This window comes from Silurus meridionalis, chromosome 16 (genome assembly GCF_014805685.1).
Source record: "Silurus meridionalis isolate SWU-2019-XX chromosome 16, ASM1480568v1, whole genome shotgun sequence".
NCBI lineage: Eukaryota > Metazoa > Chordata > Actinopteri > Siluriformes > Siluridae > Silurus > Silurus meridionalis.
The window spans coordinates 13,802,625-13,822,655 of record NC_060899.1 but is presented as its reverse complement, the minus strand read 5'-3'; the positions used below and the strand labels follow the sequence as shown (position 1 = coordinate 13,822,655).

General features: G+C 40.8%; 1 protein-coding gene across 6 annotated transcripts; it reads left to right on the top strand.

The window, feature by feature from the left end:
• Positions 1-985: 985 nt before the first annotated feature.
• hipk1a (homeodomain interacting protein kinase 1a) lies at positions 986-14,848 on the top strand. 6 transcript variants are annotated; one of them, XM_046869353.1, is made up of 16 exons: positions 986-1,250; positions 2,267-2,979; positions 3,102-3,475; positions 3,803-3,926; positions 4,323-4,442; positions 4,531-4,617; positions 4,742-4,923; positions 5,109-5,259; positions 5,761-5,860; positions 6,115-6,236; positions 8,887-9,044; positions 9,145-9,300; positions 9,785-9,925; positions 10,934-11,130; positions 11,222-11,355; positions 13,153-14,848. In XM_046869353.1, the coding sequence occupies exons 2-16, from the start codon at positions 2,269-2,271 to the stop codon at positions 13,543-13,545; spliced, it is 3,150 nt and encodes a 1,049-aa protein (XP_046725309.1). In that variant the 5' UTR covers positions 986-1,250; positions 2,267-2,268; the 3' UTR covers positions 13,546-14,848. The 6 variants fall into 6 exon arrangements, with proteins under 6 accessions (XP_046725309.1, XP_046725307.1, XP_046725306.1 ...); XM_046869351.1 differs by having other exon boundaries at positions 5,761-5,965; positions 6,118-6,236; XM_046869350.1 differs by having other exon boundaries at positions 5,761-5,965.
• The last annotated feature ends 5,183 nt before the right edge of the window (positions 14,849-20,031 follow it).

Here is a 20,031-nt window from a genome sequence, read left to right as displayed (position 1 = left end):
ATATCGGCGTCGGCCAGAGAAAAACTCATATCGGCCGACCTCTAGTCCGAACAGCACCAGTCAGTTGATACCACCTTGTGTAATAACCAGCAAACATCTGGGGGAGGGGGGAATAACAAGGATCATATTATTATTTTTTCCCAAATACATCAATTTCAAATAAGCACAAATCTCCACAAAATCTAGTGGAACATCTACCCAGCAGAGTGGAGGTTATTATAACAGCAAATGTGGACTAAATGTGGATTTTTTTTTTCTCTCCCCGATCTGGTTTTGAGTGTGAATACTGAAATTTGTGCCCACCTAAAAACATTTACAGCATTTGGCAGACACCCTTAATCCAGAGCAATTTACATTAATCTCATTCGAACAGACGAGCAGCTTTGGGATTATGGGCCTTGCTCAGGGGTCCAGGAAAGGCAGATTGGTGTGGCTTTGGATTTGAGCTTATGATTTTCACATTCCAAGTCCAGTGGATCTTTCCATCAACACTTCAGTATTTTTTTTTTTTGTTCATTGTAACTAGTTTGGGTTCAGCACCTAAATAAAATCATAATATGATGTAAAAAAAAAATGCAAATGTGTTTAGGGATCTGAAGCTGGAAATGGAAAAGGTATGGCTGAAAAAGTGACGTCATTTCATCTTAATATTTTGTTATTTCGATGTAATAACACGTGATATCAATATAGCAGGATATTTCAGTGTAATTACTTAAATATTAGTTCACTGCTAATACTTAATACCTCAACACTGATTCTATAAAAGGTGTTGGATTCATTTTTCTATAACAAACCCAGAAAAAAATAAAATAAGTTTCTACAGAAAGTAATTAGGACCCCAAGCACCATGACCTGTAAGCACCGCGCCGCATATCAAACCGCACACTAGTCTACTATGTAGTCGGCATATTACTGCGTTCTTGTTGCCATACAGCGCACTATCTAGGCGCCCTTCTTAGTGTAGGGCGATTGATTTGGAGCGCGGCCTGTATGTATGGCTTTTCCTGCTGATTGAGAGGTTCACTGAGACACAGCGAGGGCCGGTGTGAGAGGATGCCGTGTACATGACCGTGTGTCCGGGCGAAAACAATGCACCTTTACAGTGTGTGTCATCCATTAAACTCGAACGAGGAAGGTTTTGTAAAGAGAATAACGAGGATAGCGACATATTTATTTATTTTTCTGAGGGGAAATGAGGCCTAACAGGGCGAAGAGTCGAGCTTGAGTCCCTCTGGCTTCCGTGTAATCAGGTGAGGAAGGTGTTATTGAATATTTTTACTGTTCATGTGGAAAATTGTGGTTATTTATTAATCATTTCGCCTAAATCGTTTATAAAAGATATGTTTTTTGTTTTAAGTGCTATAATACGGTGCGCGCGACGAGAGCCATGTTAGCAAGCTAGCTTCAACCGTTACCTTGCTAACTCTTCCGCTTTCAGCTTTCATGCGACCTTTATATTATATCCCTCAGCGTCATATATTTCATTTAATGTAACATTTCCCTTAGAATGTGGTGTTTTTCATTTAATGTTTATATTTTTTCTCACTAATAGTCCCAACTCCGTTGCGCGATTTAAAAAGCCGCTATGAGCACGAGCGCTGTTCATTTCTGAAAATGCGTAAAAATTACATTGTTTATGAAATATAACACGTGTCCGGTTGTTCATTAGTCACTTTTATTTTCATCTCGTGTTTGGTATTTTATTTGTCATCCTTTCCATCGTCTTTCTTTCCTACGGTGGGATTGACGGTTGTCATGGCAACGAGGCATCTTCGGCTCACCTGTTTGTGTGAAAGAACGGAAATGTTGCAGAAGATCTGAAGCAGGAACCTGAGACTTATTACTGCATTTTATTTATATTTACGTTTAAATTGTGTGTGGAATAATCTGTCAGAAGGGTTAGTATTAAAATGTGTCTAGAAGACTACAGATTTGGATGTGTGTGTGTGTGTGAGAGAGAGAAAGAGAGAGTTGGTGTGTGTTTGTGTGTGTGTGAGTGTGTATTGGTGTGTTTGAGTGTGTGTGAAAGAGAGTTTTGTGTGAGTGTGTTTATCGTCATGGGTGTGTGTGAAAGAAAGAGGTGTGTGTGTGTGTGTGTGTGTGTGTGTTAGTGAAAGAGTGTTCTATGATGATATGTCTTTATGTTGTGTCTACTTCTCCATGTTTGTTCCGACATCACATTCAGTCTCTCTGACACCTTTGGATTGCTGTCCAGGTCTGTGTGTGTGTGTGATGCCTTTTTCATTCATCTGGTCTTTTCTTTTAGAAATGGCCTCCCAGCTCCATGCTTTCTCCTCTCCTTCGGTTTCTTCCAGCGGTCTTTCCCGCTCTAAGAAACTCAAGCTGGAGAAGCCTGCATGGGACAGCGAGAACAGTTATGGTCTGCAGAGCCCCGGGCAGGCCAGAGTGTCGTCACCCTCAGCTCTGGATTTCAACGCCAACCACGGCTCGAGCAGCCTCGGCTTTCCTTCCTCCAACGCTGGCCGCGAGCATACGGTCGTACGAGCCGCCGACAGCACCAGCAGTGTCCCTGGACCTTCCCCGTCCTCCTCTTCGTCCTCCTCCTCGACCTCATCGGCATCAAGCAAAAATGCTTACCAGAAACAGAGCGGCGTTAAGAGGAAGAGCGAGGAGGTGGAGAGCAGTGACAGCGTGCAGATCCTGGAAGAGCTCTCGGCCCCTGTGCTGTCCAACCGGGCCGGCGGTGGAGCAGCAGGAGGAGGAGGAACAACCACTGCGCAGTCCATCACTCACTCCACCTCCACCGCCAAGAGCAGCAACTCGCACAGCGAGGGCGACTACCAGCTGGTGCAGCATGAGATCCTCTGCTCCGTCTCAAACAGCTACGAGGTGCTGGAGTTCCTTGGCCGTGGCACTTTCGGCCAGGTCGCCAAATGCTGGAAGCGTGGCACCAACGAGATAGTGGCCATCAAGATTCTCAAAAACCATCCGTCTTACGCTCGACAGGGCCAGATCGAGGTGATTTGTCTTTTTTTTTATTTGTTCTGTAGGGTAATAAGGATTTGTGAGATGAAGTGATTTCAGTGGAGGAGCTACAAAAGCCAAGTGGCACCACTAAAAGCTTCCGTCTTCATTCGTAGGTTAGCATCCTGAGCCGTCTGAGCACTGAGAACGCGGACGAGTTCAACTTTGTGCGCTCGTACGAGTGCTTTCAGCACAAGAACCACACCTGCCTTGTGTTTGAGATGCTGGAGCAGAACCTGTACGATTTCCTGAAGCACAGTAAGTTCAGCCCACTGATGCTCAAGTGCATCCGGCCCGTCCTGCAGCAGGTGGCCACTGCGCTGATGAAGCTTAAGAGCCTGGGCCTGATCCACGCCGATCTCAAACCAGAGAACATCATGCTGGTGGACCCCATCAGGCAGCCATACAGGGTCAAAGTGATTGACTTCGGCTCTGCCAGCCACGTCTCCAAGGCTGTGTGTTCCACCTACCTGCAGTCCAGATACTATCGGTGGGTTGGAATTTGTACATGTTTATCTTTTAGAGAGCAAAATGTTGTACTTCTTTATATTATATATATATATATATATATATATATATATATATATATATATATATATATATATAAATTTTAAAAAAGTATGCAATATTTTTTTTTTCTTTATATTTTGAACTGTTCAACATTCGTTTATTATAAAATCTTTGCATTTCAATACAATAGCAACTAAAAAACTACTAAACAAAAATGAAAATAAAAACGTTACTAAAAAAATATTGATTTTCCTACACTGTTTTCTCTTCTGGATTGATTAGAGAACCTCATTCTCTTTTCACACAGAGCTCCCGAGATCATCCTGGGGCTGCCATTCTGTGAGGCCATCGATATGTGGTCTCTAGGCTGCGTCATTGCTGAACTCTTCCTCGGCTGGCCGCTTTATCCAGGAGCATCCGAATACGACCAGGTCAGCACTCAGCACAGGGTTCAGTGCACATGAATACAGAGCAGGTGAAAGGTGCCTCCTTTTATTGCAGTGGTATCTGGTTTTCTATTCTGACTTAAATATTAGGGACTAACAATATGTAATAAAACACTGGGTATTAGATTCCGCATATTTTCTAATTCTGTCTATTGATTGTGTAATAACACTGATTTTGAAGACACAGATCATCTTAAAGCCTGGCATTATCACACAAATGAGTAAAGAGCTTCCTCAGATACTGTGAGATGCTGGTGCCAGGTATCAGCTGAATTAAAATTAGAATTAGTGTGAATGTGTGTGGAGTTTAACTAGTATATAATTATAGAGTTACTATATTTACCTCTTCCAGCATTAAGAAGAAGAATAATGTCTTTGCAGATTCGTTACATTTCCCAGACCCAAGGGTTACCAGCAGAGTACCTCCTGAGCGCAGGAACAAAGACCAGCCGATTCTTCCACCGAGGACCAGACTCCAGCTACCCCCTGTGGAGGCTCAAGGTCTTTTAGTTCTTCCACTTTTTATTTTTATGATATAAGAAAACGTGTAATGGAAGTTAATCCTAAAGTTGTTTAATGCTTTCTTTAGATGCCCGCAGAGCACGAGTCAGAGCTTGGCATTAAGTCTAAAGAGGCTCGGAAATACATCTTCAACTGTCTCGATGACATGATGCAGGTAATTAAGTGAAACGTAATCAAGTGTAGATGCAGAATAAACTTGTTTGCTGCAGATTTTTTGGAATGGAAGCCGAAACTGTGATCTACAAAGCATGAGCCACGTTTCTATCTCTCTCCTGCAGGTTAATATGACTAATCTGGAAGGCACAGACATTTTGGCAGAGAAGGCTGACAGGCGCGAGTTTATCGACTTGCTCAAGAAGATGCTCGCTCTCGACGCAGATAAAAGGATCACGCCGATGAAGACCCTCAACCACCCGTTCGTAACCATGACTCATCTTCTGCACTTTCCCCACAGCGCACAGTAAGCTGCTTCTACCAATATAGTAACATATTATAGTATATAAGATATAAATGTGCTGTTTTGTTGATCTGTAATGGAAATTCAGCTCGGTGATGTTGCAAAGTTACATTCAGTAGAAAAATAAACTTTTGTAAGTGTTTAATGAGTTTTTTTTCCCCCCATCTCGTTTCTTTCTCTTGGCTTAGTGTAAAGTCCTGTTTCCAAAACATGGAGATCTGTAAACGCAGATGCACCGCCTTTGACAACAACAAGAACCTCTTTAGCAGCAACAGCGGGCCGAGCACAGCCACCAACCTCACCGTGACCTTCAGCAGCCAGCTCAGTCAGTACAGTCAGGTAGGCACACAAACTCTTTAAGACAGATGTACTGAAAGCTTTACACATAATCAAGACTGTTTTGTTATTCTTTTTCCAGTCTGTATTTGTGTAATCCGTTTGATGATTGCCAGATGACACAAAGCATGACACAGATACTGCTTCCTCGGATACACTCCATCCACAACATGAACATCGGATTTTATCTCATTTTGGTCCAGATCAAAGTCTCAGAAACAATCTAAATTCACAATAAAATATTCAAAAAGCATCCATTATTCATTATGATTGAAAAATGGCTTATATTTAGGGGGGTGTCTACTGGAAGGGGTTTTATATGTGTGAGCTATGAGACTAAATATGACAATTAGCTGCAGCCAAACTTATTCTTTCACCACCACAAGTTGAAATTTCTATAGAAAATAAATGTTCATGCAAAAGACCTTTTTTTGTGAATTAAATCAGTAGTCTTTTTCTTTGGAGCGCCACACCCATCAACTTCTGTCCTTTGTTTTTCAGCAGATGGCACCCTCTGGTGGCCAGTCTCTATCTCTGAGCAGCAACGTTCCTCTGCTTAACTACCAGCCGGGTCTGTACCAACAGGCCACCATCAACATCCCAGGTCTGACACAGCAGAGCGTCCCACTGCAGACCAGACACACACAGCTGTGCACTCAGACTGAACCATTTCAGCAGACCCTCATTGTCTGCCCACCCACTATACAAGGTTACACTATTGTGCACGCACACACCTTTCATATCTGATTAGAATCATATCTGAGCATTAACTGGGGAAATTAAGACCTGATTAAAAGGAACTGCATATTTTATGGTTTTCTTGGAATTGCTGTAAATTCAGGATTTTTCTTTTTTTAGCAGGGCTTCAGCCTTCCAGTAAGCACTCGGGGTATCCGGTCCGGATGGACAACTCTGTCCCCATTGTCCCTCAGAACCAGTCTGCTCAGTCCTTACACATCCAGCCTGGCATGCTGACGCAGGTATGTGTGTGTGTGTGTGTGTGTGTACACGTGCAAGAAACATGAGAATTGAGAGGAAATGAAAGTATTGATAGGTGTCAAAAGATGTCAAAATTGTGATTTTAATGCGTTATTTTAGGGGTTAGAATTGATCCACACAAAAGATCAAACTGATCCTTGAATACTAAGTACAGTCATGGTTTTATAATATCTCTGGTCATGTGACCTGAAATTCTGTTGAAATGATTTAGATCAGATTTCATTCTGGCTTTAATTCTAGTGAAAGGAAATGTAATGCTTCAGCAAACAGACATCAGGGTTCCTCTGCATTTTGTAAAAGTATGAAAAAGTGTGGAATTTGATTTATGAAAGGAAATATATATATATATATATATATATAATATATATATGATATTTTAATTACACACCGAATTTGGTATTTTGAACCGAATTAGTTTTTTGCAATTAGGAAAGGTTTCCCATTACAAAGTCATTGTAGTTGCTTTGGATTAATGACACTTTCTCCATTCTTTCTGCACTAGAAACCGATTAGAAGGAAAAATCGGGTTTGTTTTGTTTTTTGTTGCCACAAATCCTCATTTTAAATTTGCGTATGCCACAATAGTTTTCTCTCTATATAAATTCACTATTCAGTAAAGTGATGGCATCTTCATATGTTCTGGGTTTGCAGGAAAAGAAATCTGGTAGAAACTCACTCACTGTGTTTTAATTCCCAGCCTTAATCATGCATGGAGTTTAATACCCAGAGGAAATAATTTAATTACAGGGATTGTGATTCTGAGAAATGAGTACCCTCCAAATGGTGCTTGTGTCCTTAATTATCAGTATTACAGACGTTCAAGACCATATGAGGTTTAACAAACTTATAACTTTTCCTCTGCCCGAACTCTCCTCCCCTTCATGACTCCCTTTGTGTTTATGTGTGAATTCAAACAACATTATTGAAACTATCTGGCGATTCACAAGCTACACCATACAGTGTGACTCTTCCGTCCCCCCACAGGCCTCCTGCACATTGCTGATGGTCGCTGCCAGGAGTTATTTTAGGGGTTAGAATTGATCCACACAAAATATCAAACTGATCCTTGAATACTAAGTACAGTCATGGTTTTATAATATCTCTGGTCATATGACCTGAAATTCTGTTGAAATGATTTATCTATCAGATTTCACTCTGGCTTTAGTTCCAGTGAAAGGAAATTGCAATGCGTCAGCAAACAGACATCAGGGTTCCTCATCATTTTGGAAAAGTATAAAAAAGTATGGAATTTGATTTGAGTGAAGTCGAGGAAACACATCCGTTTTTAGAAAACTAAATACTAAAATAAACGAAGAGATTCTGACTCTGACATGCATCAGAGATTGTAAAGTGACTCATGTTATAGTTGGAATTTTAAATCATTATTTCCGATGTTAAATACAGTCTTAAAAACCTTTACTCTGAAAATTTGAGTCTGGAAAATAATAGAATTTTGAAATGAAAAATGTGTATAAATGCTGAGAGACGTACTAGACAAATGTGTGCTTCCAAGTTTGTGGGCAAATTTTGGAAAAAGTACCACATATGGGTGTAATGGTAAGGTTTGGACCATACGTGTATATGGTTTACATGAAACATGCTCAGATTTATGTGAGCCGATCAAAAGGGAAATCATTCAGCAGATTATAAAACCTGCCTGGAGGAAAAAACTGAATGGTAAGAATCTTATTTCAGGGAAGTCGAGGTGCTTGGAGGTTGCTGCGAAATCCTCAGCTGTTAGAGTGCTTTGTTTTTATTGAACTTCATGGCACCATGTAGGTGTATATAAACGCTTATGTATTAGCGCTCTGCTTTTTCTAAATGCATTTTAAAGATTCACACACTACGATGAGGTGCGAGTCCGATCATGCAGATACTCCAAAGATTACATTAACAACTGATGATTATGTTGTGTTTATTTTACAGCTAGATTTTCACATATGAGGCTTTCAGGAATAATCGTCTGTGTTATTATTTTGACTGTGACTGACCTACAGGTGGAGTCCATCAGAATGAACCGAGGAAGGGATTTGCTGATTTGTTAATATGTTAGAATCACGCCCTTGCCTTTGGTCCTCTTACTCTTACTGTAGGAATCTTCTAGTGCAATTTTTTTCCAAATTCCTGATCCTGTGGCTGAACAAGATTCCATTCTCACCTTCTCACGCTCCTCTCTATCTTTCTTACAAGCTACAACTACGGACCTTTAAAGTCTGCAGAAGGACACATAAAGTTGGAGTAGGAAAATGTTTGTCATTTGTGCTTTCACATGCAGTTATGGTGTATTTCAGCTACTCTGCGGCTCAGTAACACTGTCCACGTGAAAAGGATTTGCACGCATGCCGAGAGCAGATTTCGCCATGGCTCTAAAATGACCTTTGTTTAGAGCGTTTTTTTTTGTTTGTTTGTTTTTCTGCTGTAGATCTCTGAATAGTTTCTTAGAAGCTTATTGGAGAGGCTTTTGCTGTATTAGAGCAGGAAATCTGCCTGACTTGACCCAAATATCTGTCTCTATACTGCATGCGCTTGTCATGCATTTTTCAAGCAAGAGATATCCGAACTTTTAAGTAATAAAAACGAATGCTCATATGAAACTGGAGTAGCAATCTTCTATTTGTTGTGTGTTTTTAGCAAGGCTGGCCTGCTGGAACACAGCAGATCCTCATTCCGTCGGCATGGCAACAGATGCCAGGCATGGCCATCCATGGCACTGGGCAGCCCGTCATTGCTGACTCTCCTATGGGCTCTCTATTGGCCGATGGTTCGACCCAGTCCAGTGCCAACTGGAGGTCAGAGCACACACTAAAAACCTATAGATCTTATAGTGAGTGCAGGTTCATTCCTGTGTCTTCACGGTGCTGCTTGTGTGCTGTTTTTGTGCTCCATCAGGGGGCGAAATGGCAGCCAGTGTGATGCCACGCAGCAGGATGCCGCACAGGGGTGCCACATGGCCTCGCAGACTCTCAGCACAGGCGCAGCCAACAGTCGGGCGCAGCAGAGCGGGGTCAAGAGGTCCAAAGGTCGGCATGCAGAAAGCAGACCAAGGTAAAGTTATGTTTCAATAATTAATTTAATTTAATAAACAAAAATCATTCAAAACACACCCACAGCACTGTTTTGCGTGTAAATGAGTCAATGCGATTGAACCGAATCATTTCATTCATTCATTCAATTGCAATGACTCACTTATGAACACTGACTTACTGGCAGAATAAATTTCATTTGCTTTTTAACAGTCAACAATGTCTAACATCTAAACAGTCAATTAGAATAATAAGAATTAGACTCAAATATGATGTACATGAAAAAAATGGCTTTATGAAAGTAACAAAATGCCCATAAAAGGTAAAAATCCATTTAAACTTATTGGAAATGATTAATCTATGTCACTGCTGGGAACTGACCACCACAGAGAATATGAATAATGTCAAAGATTTTTGGTGTCCACAGTAGTCATAACACGATCGTTAATGTTCATTCTTTTAGTATATGCCGTATGGAGTGTATTGAATCGTTGTGTGTTCTGCAGACCCATGTCCCCTGCGGTGCACACCAGCGGTGACCCCTCTCAGCCCATTATCATTTCGGACACGCCCAGTCCCGCCGTCAGCATCATCACCATTCCGAGTGACACCGAGGACGAAGATGACACCAAAGTCCCGCCTACAAGGTGACTGGTGTTTATTGCCGTGGAGCATTCTGTGCATTCCGCAGCATTTTCCTCATTACTCATTCAGCAGCAGCGAGGCAAGTCATTAGCTTTCAAGTGTAAACAAGTATTTTTATCCCAAAGCAAGTCTCAAGTACAAATCCTAATTTATCCCATCCTACAGTATGAGGGGGAAAAAGCAGTAGTATTAATTCTTGTAGCACTACTCATAGCACAAAAGATCATTTGTACGGGTAGAAACCGAATTTAGAAACAATTGTACTACGTTTGTACACACTGGTATCTCCCATACGGCACTTATTTATCAATTTTGTTAATGCAGCACTCAGTGGTCAAAGCAGGGTAGGTGGGCATTTGGGGGATGAGAAAGGGGCAGTCATTCAGGGTCATGCCTGTGGGGAGGATCTGGTTTTACTATGCATCAGCTAAAATTAAAGCTAGCGAATTCGTTTTAAATGGGTTTTAAGAAATAAATTAGCAAGAAAAATGCAAAAGCTAAAAAATATATAATTTACTTATTTATATTCGGAATTGGCAATATTTAACGATGTAAAGGAATATTAGTGGAAAATATTTTCCCGTTCAGGGTCCTGAATCCAAATCCAAATTCGCACATTTATTTTCATGCAGGCTTTGTACAACAGCTGCTCAAATCCATATCAGTACCCGTTTAACCCAATTTCACTTTTCCTGCTTTGTAGATGGCTATAGCTACTGTTTTTTTTTCACTTTTCCCCTCTCATCTGGCACATCGGCCACCTGATGCACCTTCTGCTGCTTCTGTGGAATTCTCCAACATGTTATATACTGGAAATGTTGTATGATCGTATGTCTATAAGCAGAAAAGTCTTGGACAGAAATGATGTTCTCTAATAGTCTTGAGTTTAAGACGTCTTAACACAATGATTAAAAGAACCAAGCGTAGTCAACTCTCTTATAAACCCTGCGTAACTAGTCCTCACCCAAACAGCATGTTCATATTTAAAATTATTCATTATTTTCTCTTAGCTGCAGCACAAACCAGCGTGCGAACGTCATCAGCTGCGTGACCGTGCACGACTCTCAGGACTCGGACTCGTCCACCTGCAGTCCTGTCAGTCCTAAACGCTTGCCCAACTTTGCGGAGAGCACCGGACCAGGCTCCAAGTCTCTGGCTGTCGTGACGCCCTCACTGAAAACTCAGCCATGGGACGGAGTGACCAGCGGTGCATCTTCCTAATAAATTCTGATTAATACTTATAGATTCTGATTGGTCTGTCATTCTTATGTGGTTTTTATTTTCTCCCCACATTTCAGAGCTGAGCAGCACAACATCCAGCGGGAAATCGAAGAAGACGTCAGCTCCACAGTCCTCACGCTCAGGATTGCCCAGCAGTGAGCGGCATCAGAGAACAGTGACCACCAAATCACAGCCTCTCAATCTGAGTCAGGTAGAGCCGCTCTGCTGTAGATTAAAGCCAGCACACAACCTGAGACACCATCAGAGAGTTTCACAAATTTATTTAACAATCTGGTATAAATCTCAATTCATTTCATACTAATCAAATGATTTTTTTATTTTTTTTTGTGTTGTCTGCATTATTTGTCTGCATCATGCATTAGTGTTTTAATGCACAAGTCTGCACACACCCTGAAGCAAGAGTATATTCCGATTATATTGTGGAAATGCTCATACAAGCGGTTTACGAAATAAAAGTCAATCAGGTCAATCGATCACGACCACAAAGGCAACTTATGTACCGCCTGCACCTACACTCATGGGGTTATAACCAAGATGATCTATTAAGGCTAAAATCACAGCGAGATTACAAAGGTCAATTCAACAATTTGCATTTAAATAATAAGCCGTGAATGAAATGATACACCTACACATTATACACTGTGCAATAGGAGTAACTGAAATGAATAAATATATATTGTATTGCGATATTAAAATTAATATGCAGCTTGCTTAAGCAGCAGTCGCTGCTGGTTTCTTAAGAACTACATGAACTCATTAAACAGGCAACCGTTCCATCAGTCAGTCAGTTGTTTCAGAGTATTAGCCTTTGGCCTTTGAGTATTATAACAGAGAAGTGTGCCAGAAGCGCGGCTGGTTGAGGGTAAAGTAGGTCACGGATAGGAGCAGCAGCTCAGATGTACTGTTCAGACTGTTCCTCTGGAACTTGTTTGTTACACGAAGAACATGAATAGTCTACGTGCTTGTTTTTACTTATTAATTTCTTTTTTTCATGTTGCTTTTTATAGTGTGTTTTTGGAAGATCATGTTCTAGTCAGTGGAGAACGCTTTTGTAATAGAGCAATGATGTAATACCAGGAATAAATATCAGTTTGTATGAGACACTGATGCTTCTTATAACACAGGTTCCTAAGAACTAGATAGAGGAACCCAGTAGACAAGGAACACTGTGTAGATACAGCTTTTCCCATTCAGCATCATGTTTGTAAGATATAGATGTTTAGCTTTGATAGATTTAAAAAAAAAAAATGCAATGTCTTACTTGCTTATTGCAAAATGTTTGCCTTAAACACTCACACTTGCCATTTACACTTTATTACTATTCAATTCAATTTAGCTCTTTTTTTTGTATTTGTTTGTTTTGTTTACTATATACGCACAATGGCCATTACTGCAACTCAGCCTACATACAGTTACTGACTCATAGCTGGTCAGAAGATATAGTATCATAGCAGCACCAGCATGACTGTGATTCAGTTTTTGTGTGATGCTGGCTTAAGAAAAAGAAAGAGGCTTTTACTTGTCACATATTCGTACAGTACAGGGAAATCCTTTCTTCGCATATAACAGCGTTAGAAATCTGAGGTCAGAGCATCATGATGCAGCATCCCTAAAGAACAGAGGGTAAGGAGCCTCAGTAGTGGTAGCTTGATGATATTGGGGCTTGAACCCCCAACCTTCCAGTCTGTATCCGAGAGCCTTAACTACTGAGTTACTTCTAAACCCTCAGTAAGACTCTTGTACTGAAAATATTCCACCACTTATATAAATTCAACGCATCAGGGCTGTTACTATGGTGGCCCCTGTTCTGATCAATGTAACTTTTTAGGCAAAGCTTTCCTGCCAAAATTCCCTGAAACAAGTTTAAAACTGCCTCGTGGTGCCAAAAACAGCACTGGAGTTCAGCACTGGACAGCAGACATCACGTATCCTAATTAGTCCAGTGGAAATCTCATCTCCTCCTCCCTCGTGCATCTTTTTGCTGCAGGTCCAGCAGCCTGTGATGTCCTCTCACGACCGCTCAGGGGGTGGATCCCTGAGACGTCAACCCACGTATCCTCCCACCGGTCCGTCACATTCGTACCGGCTGCACGAGGCGTCGCTCTTCAGCTCCACCCCCAACCTGTACGCCTACCCCGCATCGGCTGCCCTGGCCTCGGTGTCGCAGGCCGTGGATCAGCTGCACAACTCCAGCAGCTCCTCCTCGATTAGGCACACACGTGCTGCCGGACCTTACTCCGCCTCTCTGAGTCTGCTGCAGAAGAGCAACGCTATGGGGCTGATGGGCCAATCGACCGCCTCACACTGCCAGCAGCAGCAGCTTCCTGGGCAGCCGTACCCCCCCAGCCAGAGGAAACTTAACCAGTACCCTTACCTGTGAGACACCTGATCATAAAGCACAGCATCCTCACTACAGGACTTAATTACTGAAGGTTTTCCTCGCCATTGTTTTAATACTAGATTTGTTTTTATGTAGTAACATTTATTTTAATGCAGCTCAATTTAAACCGTAGAGTTTAAACCATATTTGTTTGTGTGGCATCGGTTTACATTTTGTTCCCAACATATAATGGAAGGTGCGACTGTATAAATGCTTTATTAGCACTCCTCATGGTGTTGAAACACGTTTTTACTTTTATTTACATCATACTCTTACTGTACAGCTGTTAGCCGCTGACGTAACGTTTACCATATTCAGACGGGATTAGTTTCTCCGAGTGACTTCAGGAATAACGTTGTGACTCCAAGATAGAACCCGAGACAGTTCAGAGGATATAGGACGAGGTCAATTGTTTTGTATGCGATTAAAACAAATGAAATTGTTTGTTTGTCGGGATCTAATGTTCGATGATGCAAATTTTCTTGTTTTTTTCCCCAGAGAAGAAACAGTGTTTCATGGTATTGTGTACGATAAGAATCAGCCTCATCCTGCTTCTCCACGCAGAGAGTAATCATTAGCAGGGAGGGTGAAATTAAATCAAAACGAGATCCTGTAAATGTAACCTAATCCTGTCCGAATAGGGTTGTTTGTTTGTTTGTTTGTTTGTTTGTTTTTGCTTATCCTTTTGTTTTTACTATTTTCACTGTTTATTTACAGGTGCCTTTAAATCTATTAGCACTTATGTTTTAATATTTTTTATGCATATATTTCGTTACGTTGTTTTTCTGTCTGTGTGTGTGTGTGTGTGTGTGTGTGTGTGTGTGTGTTAATGGATATTGTGCTGACGGTTGCATGTTGTTTATGTAGAGTCCTAGGCGCTACATAGTGAAATGTTTTTAGGCTGCATCAGCAAAACGATTAGAGCGAGAGATGATGATGTAACGTGTTGGAGGCTGGTGTTTGTGTATAAAGTGTTTGTGTGCAGTCAGTGATGTCGATAAGCACTTAAAGGTTAACGTGGAAGTGTGCGCTCATAAACCCATGCTTTAGTAACAACGTGCGTTTGATTACGAGTGACAAAAATTGAAGCCTGCTTTTCACGATGCTTCTTATTAGTGACATTTGCTCTGACTAGAAGATGAGTGAATCGGTGCTTTTTAGGCTGGTCCCATGTTCATTTAGAATCAATCCGACTTGTGCAATTGTGGCTGTTTCTGCTCTTCGATCAGAATGTGGAGTGTAAAGTAGATCAAGCTATGAAAAATATACATATTGTATATGCACAATAAACATTTTCAGTGTACAGCGTTTGTGAGCGCTTGTGTTCTCTGTGTATATCGATTGAGTATGAAGGTTTGTTCTTATGTATGAGAAAACTTGTGAATTTGCCTATTTTTTGTATTTGAAAATTTGAATTTTTATAAATGTTAAAAACAATATTTCTTCTACAATATCTTGATTTTCAATGTCCCTGTACACAACTAGGGTTGCAAAATTCAATTAATTTTTAAAATTGGAAATGTTCCATGGGAATTATGGGAAAAATGTATAAATAAATAAATATGGAAAATAACCTGGAATTAATGGGAATAAACTGCAGATTTACTTAATTGCAGCTTAGCCTATAACAGGATTATTTGAGTTAAAACAACCACATTCAGCAATCACATGCACACATCACACTTACTGCAGGGCTACTGAGGCCACGCCCCCTACATGCACCATGCATTCCTCCATAACACATAATTTCTGGAATCCTTTACGTTAATAAAATGTCCATCTTGCCGAGTATTTATGTAAATTACATAAATATGACATTTATGTTTAAAACTTCCTTGTGCTGTGGTAAGCTATTGTGCAACAAAATGATTCCATTGTACACTTGGTAAGTTTCAAACTTGGAATATTTCCAAAATTCATGGAAATTCTCATGGAAAGTTTCTGGAAATTTATCGGACATTTTCCAAACCTTTGCTACCCAATACACAACTTGTATGAGAGACATCTGGAGATAAATGATGCTGCACTGTGTGTAGAAAGAAAAAAAAAGAATGAGACCATGTCTGGAAACGGTTGCGTGTTAATGATCATGGAAAAAAGGATCTTTTTCTTTCGGCTGCTCCCATTCTGCCTGGCCAATCGCTACAAATCCTTTACTCCTTCTTTAGTGTCTAACTTCTCATACAGCTCCTTATATGCCTTATCCTCTGCTTTCACCACATCCCTCTTTACCTGCTGCCACATCTCCTTGTACTCCTGTTTACTTTTCTCATCACTCTGTCGATCGCAATTCTGTTTCTCCAACCTTTTTCCCCTTCTGCTCTCCTGCACTTCCTTATTCCACCACGTCTCTTTGTCTTCCTTTCTCTTTCCAGATGTCACACCAAGTACCTTTCTAGCTGTCTCCCTTATCACTTCTGCAGTAGTTGCTCAATCATCCAGCACCTCTTCACCACCACCAAGCCCCTGTCTGACCTCTTCCCTGAACCTCACACTACACTCTTCCTCCTTCATTTTCCACCATCTTATTCTTCTTTCAGTCCTCACTCTCCTCTTCTTCTTCACCTCCAAAACCATCCTACAGACCACCATCCAATGCTCTCTAGCCACACTGTCCCCCACCAACAGCTAAAAGTCTCTAATCTGGTACGTAGAACATAATCCAACTGTGTGCACCTTCCTCCACTCTTATATGTCACCCTATGATCCTCCATCTTCTCAAAATAAGCATTTAACACTGCCATTTCCATCCTTTTAGCAAAATCTACCAGCATCTGCCCTTCCACATTCCTCTCCTTAAAGCCATACCTACCATCACCTCCTCATCACCTCTGTTCCCTTCACCTACATGCCCATTAAAGTCTGCCAATCACCAATCTTTCATTCCTAGGTACACCATCTACCACTTCATCTAACTCACTCCAGAATTTTTCCTTCTCCTCCATCTCACAACCCACCTGAGGAGCATAAGCACTGATGACATTGATAGGATATACCTTTATTCATCCCACAGTGGGGACATTTCTAACATCTCCCTTCAACTTCCAGCTTCAAATTCATCACTCTATCAGAAACTCACTTTACCTCCACTACACTCTTACTGTACACTTCCTTCAGAATCACCCCTACACCATTTCTCTTTCCATCCACACCATGAAAGAACAGTTTAAATCCACCTCCAATGTTCCTGGTTCTACTCCCTTTCCACTTGGTCTTATGAACACACAATATCTCTACCTTTCTCCTCTGCATCATAGCTCCCTCTCTCCCTTTACCAGTCATAGTTCCAACATTTAGTGTACCAACCGGAACCTTCACTCCCCTACAATTATCTTTTCCTGCTGTCTCTGTAGACGTCTTCTTCCTCTCTTTCTCCTCCTTTGGCAAACAGTAGCCCAATTTCCACCGGTACCCGGTTGACTAACGGTACCTGTGGCGGTCGTTGGTAACCCGGGCCTCAACTGATCCGGTATGAATTTCTGATTCGTGATCTGCATATTTGATTTGGCACGTGTTTTACGCTGGATGCCCTTCATAACGCAACCCTAACGGCTGGGTTCTGGAAAAAAGAGCACATCAATCTAATATTCCTAGTTACAAGTACACAGCATGAGGATCGAGCGAAAGCGAGCTGCCAAACCAAGTGACCAACCAAGACTGCTTGCTCACCCGTCCAGCTGGAGGACTCAAACCCCCTGGTGCGTGTGTTCATTTTGTTCTTTAAGCTTATTCATCATAATCACACTGGCATTTGTCATCACTCTAGAAGACAATGGGGTTTTTTTTTTTTTTTTTTTTTTAAGATTTCAGTTTGCTTGTATTTGTATAGCATTTTTAATAGTGGATGTTGTCACAAAGCACACGTCTGAGATAACATGAGGAAGATATTTTGAGAGGAACCGGATAAAGTGGAGCCTATCCATATTTGGATGTGTGATGAGGATGACGATGGTTGCGATTATTAGTCCATTCTATAACTATGTACTATCTAGTAAAAAAAAAAATGCAATTGTTTAATTAGAAAATTCATTATAGTTTTTTGAAGTTCTGAATCTCCATCTGGATTTCTGAAAGGTTCTTTGTTGAAAGCGTTCAATACAATATCTATTGTTTTGGCGCTGTATTAATTAAATTCAATCAAAGTGTATCAGAGCTACATTGTCTAAAGAGCAACCAAAGTCCGTAAGCTTCAATTGTGTGCCTCAGTCAACTCCAAACTAATTCTCTAGTTCCTTCAAATAGAAGTATAAACGATGGACCAGAAGCCGCAGTGTTTGTAGTCGCAAGGTTCCTATACCTTAATCCCTAAACCCAAAAGACTTTTGTTTGCTGAAGGTTGTACAAAACTATCCCATACCACATCAACGTCAAATGGATGAGTGAACCTAACGAAACCTCCTCCTGCAGCAAGTCCCAGGCCACGTTCTCACATTTCCGTGTCCACACGACCGTGTTGCTTCAGTGGGTCCGGTAATCAGCTCAGTGGTTTGATCAGGTGTTTTTGTGCAGGGCACAAGAAAAATGTGCAAAGAAGAGGAGTTTGGGGAGAAACTACGGGTGAATTTGTCAATAAATCCGACCCCCATTCGTGAAGCCTTGCCACCCCTGCTGAGCTGAATCTAATCTAAGCTAATGCATTTGATCTAATTCTCGCATCCTTCATTTTGCTGATCGGATTCGGAAGAAAACACGGCGGAGAGATTTCCAGAAAGAGGTCTGCATTTTCTAATCAGAATGAGTAAAGCTGTCTTGTAGTTCATTTTTATGGAAAAAGTATTGGGACACCTGACCATTCGAACCATATGTGGTTCTTCCCTCTATCTCTTAGCACAAAGTTAGAGGTACACAATTACTTTGAATCTTTACTGGCCTCAATCCTGTTGAACATCTTTGGGGTGAATGTATCTGCTAACCACATCCCAGGCCTCCTCACCTCACCCATGTCAGTACCTGACTTTACTAATGCCCTAGACTTCATGTGGCATCACTTGCTTGTTTATTTTTGCCTCAGTAATGAGTCTGAGGAAACACTTTTATAATCATTATGCATACAAAGATGAAATGATGTTAATGACTTAATTGTTTGTTGTAAAATTCAACACTTTCGGTTTATATATATATATATATATATATACATACATATATATATATATATATATATATATATATATATATATATATATATTATTTTTTTTATTTTTTTTGACTGAAGCTCATCAAATTTGGTTTCAAAGATGATGACTCTACTTTCCTGTGAGTTGAGACAAAAATGAGATGGATTATCCTGTACTGTACTATCGTGTGTACTGTTTCCATACATTTCTCGATAATTTTTTTTTAGGAAATGAACAAGAAACAATGATTCCAAAAGTGTTCATGTCCAGAATGTGTATCACCGTATTGTCCCTCCAGAATGAGCGTCATTCATGTTTACACGATGATTAAACAAATCTTAAATACATCACTCCGATAGCTCATTTCACGAGCAGGGCGTAGGGCCGTGTTAACGACACGCCAAATCGGCCTGTGCAGCCATTACAGAGCTCATTATGGCTGGAAATGAGGGTAGTTTACTAAAAGCAATCAGAAAGTAGAGAACGGTCGGAGTCGGGGGCATTTGCAAGGCCATGACCTCTACATTATGTCAGCCTAAATGGCTTTTGTTCCTACTTTCATTTTGTACTTTCTAATTTTCACATTTTTTTCTTTTATCCGAAATAGAATCATATCTTTCCTGGTTTTTAGAAACTGGTATAAAAGTGCTTGTAGATTCTGTCTTTCGAAGAGAAAAGAAATCAATATTTGGGTGGTGCAGTGTGTAGAGTTACTGTCTCAGGGTCCTCGTACGATCCTGAGCTCAGGTTTCTGCCTGCTCCAAAAGTATGTGGACAGCAGACCGTCATGTCTATGTGCTGGTTAAACATTCAAATTGTGATCCCATTTTCCCACTAGATTCATGTTTGGTGGAACCATTGTGATCTGAAAAAGCTGATTTCTATCTAGTCCAAACTGCCCGTTCATACCGTCAATCAATTCTTAGATTTTAATTAATTGTGAATATTACGGGGGCTTTTTTTTTCTTCATTACTTCCTTGTGTTTTACCTCGATCGCTTATTGCTCGTTCATATTCTAAATCTACATCCACAGCTTCGTTAAAAGAACTATAGAATTTAAATTCCCTTGAAGAATCCCCTTCACCTTTAAGGTTAATGAGTTTCACCAAATCCCCCTGCTGTGTTGGTCCATGCGCTATAAAGCACACCACTAATGCATTTAAAAAGCTAAAGCAGAGCGAGTGAGTGTTATTATTAAGATTTATACGTGTATGTATTGTCTAGAATTCTCAATTGAATTTACCTTCATTGGTTCATTGTTCAAGAGAAAATGTCTTTGCCCCCTACTGGACGCCTAATACCCTCCAATTCGATTAGCCACGTCAACGGTTACGGGTTCGCCGATTAGAGATGGGGACCCCCACAAACACC